We start from the raw sequence: 2388 nt of genomic DNA, 5'->3' as shown, positions 1-2388 counted from the left end.
TAATATATTTATTATATTATTTTTATCATAAACTAAAAATTACATATTTTAAAATTTTACGAAATTTGACAACAAAAAATAATTGCAAATTTGAAAAAATTGAAAAATTTTTTTAATTTTCTATTAATACTTTTTTAATAAAATTTACTTATGTCATTGTATGTTTAATTTTTCTATTTTACATTTAATATACAGAATATTAATATATTCAAGGGACATCTTTGCAAGATAGATCTTAGATCAAAATAAATATCAAAGTTGAGATGAAAAAATATCAATCGAAGCTTATTTATTTTGAATTGAAGGTGTTAGAATAAGTATGGATAACATTCAGAATAGAGAAAAAAACCAAGGAGGGAGAGAGACAGTTTCATACATCAATGCCTTACGTTATACGAAGCGAGACAGAAGTAGAACAAGATTGCTCTGTCTCTGTCACAATGCCATCTCGCTCTATCTCTATTTTACTTTAACAGAAACGTAAATTGATTATAAATTAATAAATGAGTCTTTTTTAACAAAATTTTTATATACTTCTGATTTGTAATTTTTTTGACCTTCAGAATTGATTCTCCAAAGATGTTCTATCCTAAGCAAACAGTTTTTGTATATTTGTTACAGCACAAAGTGGAAACAATGAATCCGAGAGAATGCTTCCATTCAATATGTGGATAAATTTACCGGTATCAAAGACGCCTTATTATGAAATAACATTTTTTATACAAGTAATTTAACAATTTACGTTATAACATTTTTGGTGATCAATAAATTACGATTAAAATTAAAAAAGAAAATAATTAAAATTTCTAAAATACTTTCTTCTATAATAAAAAATAAATCATTTAAATTTTTATACATAAATAAATGAAATTTGTTTTTATTAAAAAACTCAATATATTTCTCTTTTAAAAAATAAGTAGTAAATCTTTTTTTTTTTTTGTTTAACGAAAATGAATACTATAATTTATTTTTTAATGTATCAATATTTCATATAAATAATTTTTAAATAATATTAAATAAATATCTGTACTGATTTTATTTTTACATAACAATTTTATATTACATAACAAAGAAAATAATTGCAATTTTTTTATTTTTTTTTTAGGCAACATGTGTGTATTATGTTGGAATCTCTTATTTTTGTTTCGACAATATTTTCTGCATCATGGCCATACATTTGGCTGGTCAATTTCGCATACTTCGATACAGATTTACGAAACTATGTGACATGGAATATGGGATAAAAGAGAATTCACAATCGATATTGTCAAAACAGATGCACAAATTTTACGAGAAATTTAAAAAATGCGTCCAACATCATCAGGCATTGATCGATTTCTACCAAAACCTTGAGAACGTGTATACCATGATTACGCTTGGACAAGTGTTGGTATTCAGTGTATTAATTTGCTTATTCGGATATCAAGTATTAGTGGTTAGTATCATAAATTTATTTTATACATTTTTATCGAAATTCAACAATTTCTTAAATAAGAAATTGATGAAAAGATAACTAATAATATTAAATAATTATTTTTATCTCTATAGAAGTATTTTTAAGGAATATAAAAAAGATTATATTTATATAGAAATAAAAACAAAATTGTTTTCTTGTTTAATATTTTTTTTTTCTTTTAGGCTACTATTTCTTTTGCAAGACGCTTCATTTTTGTCTTCATGTTAAATGGTTCGATGTTTTTATTGTTTATGGTCACCTATAGTTGCAATGGTGTAATAGAGCACAGTGATAACGTTGCTATAGGAGCTTACTCAGCATTATGGACGATTATGCCAATGGACAAATTTGGAAAAATATTTCGAAAGGATCTGATAATTGTGATTAGGCGATCTAGACGAGTTTGTTGTCTGACTGCGAATGGATTTTTCCCTGTATCATTAGAAACATATACTAAAGTAGGTATAATGTATCTATAGAATAGATATATGTTAAATGTATTTTTGCATCAAAAAGTAACCATTATTTCAAGTGATATTATTGGTGTATTAAATGATAATTTAAAATGGCAATCAATTATCAATGATATTAAAATTATAATCTTGATCGATTCAATATGAAACAAAGTGATTCCTAAACTTTGTGAATTCGTATTTTTCAAATTATGTATATTTTTCTTTTAAATTCATAACTATTAATTTTTTAATATATTTATTGCATAATGCAAAATATTAGCAATTTATTAAACAAAGATTAATTAAGATTGTATAGCATTTTATATTGTATTATATTATTTATAATGATAGTAAACAAAAATTTGTTTAAAAATGTTAAGGATTTTGATTTATTAATCCATAATTGAAATCCCAAAATTATACAAAACATAAGTTTAAGAATCACTGAACATCGTGGATTGATCTTTGATCAAATTT

General features: G+C 23.4%; 1 protein-coding gene across 1 annotated transcript in view; it reads left to right on the top strand.

Moving 5' to 3' along the window:
- LOC102671564 (odorant receptor 13a-like) overlaps positions 1–2388 on the top strand; it is a 3860-nt gene that overhangs the window by 1149 nt on the left and 323 nt on the right. The window contains exons 3-5 of the mRNA XM_006610122.2: positions 622–725; positions 1106–1435; positions 1639–1914. Of these exons, the coding sequence (XP_006610185.2) occupies positions 622–725; positions 1106–1435; positions 1639–1914 (710 nt within the window). The remainder of the gene's footprint in view (positions 1–621; positions 726–1105; positions 1436–1638; positions 1915–2388) is intronic.

This window comes from Apis dorsata, unplaced genomic scaffold (assembly GCF_000469605.1).
Source record: "Apis dorsata unplaced genomic scaffold, Apis dorsata 1.3 scaffold_69, whole genome shotgun sequence".
In the NCBI taxonomy this organism is placed as follows: Eukaryota; Metazoa; Arthropoda; class Insecta; order Hymenoptera; family Apidae; genus Apis; species Apis dorsata.
The sequence above is the reverse complement of the archived record's forward strand: the minus strand, read 5'-3'. Positions and strand labels throughout refer to the sequence as shown.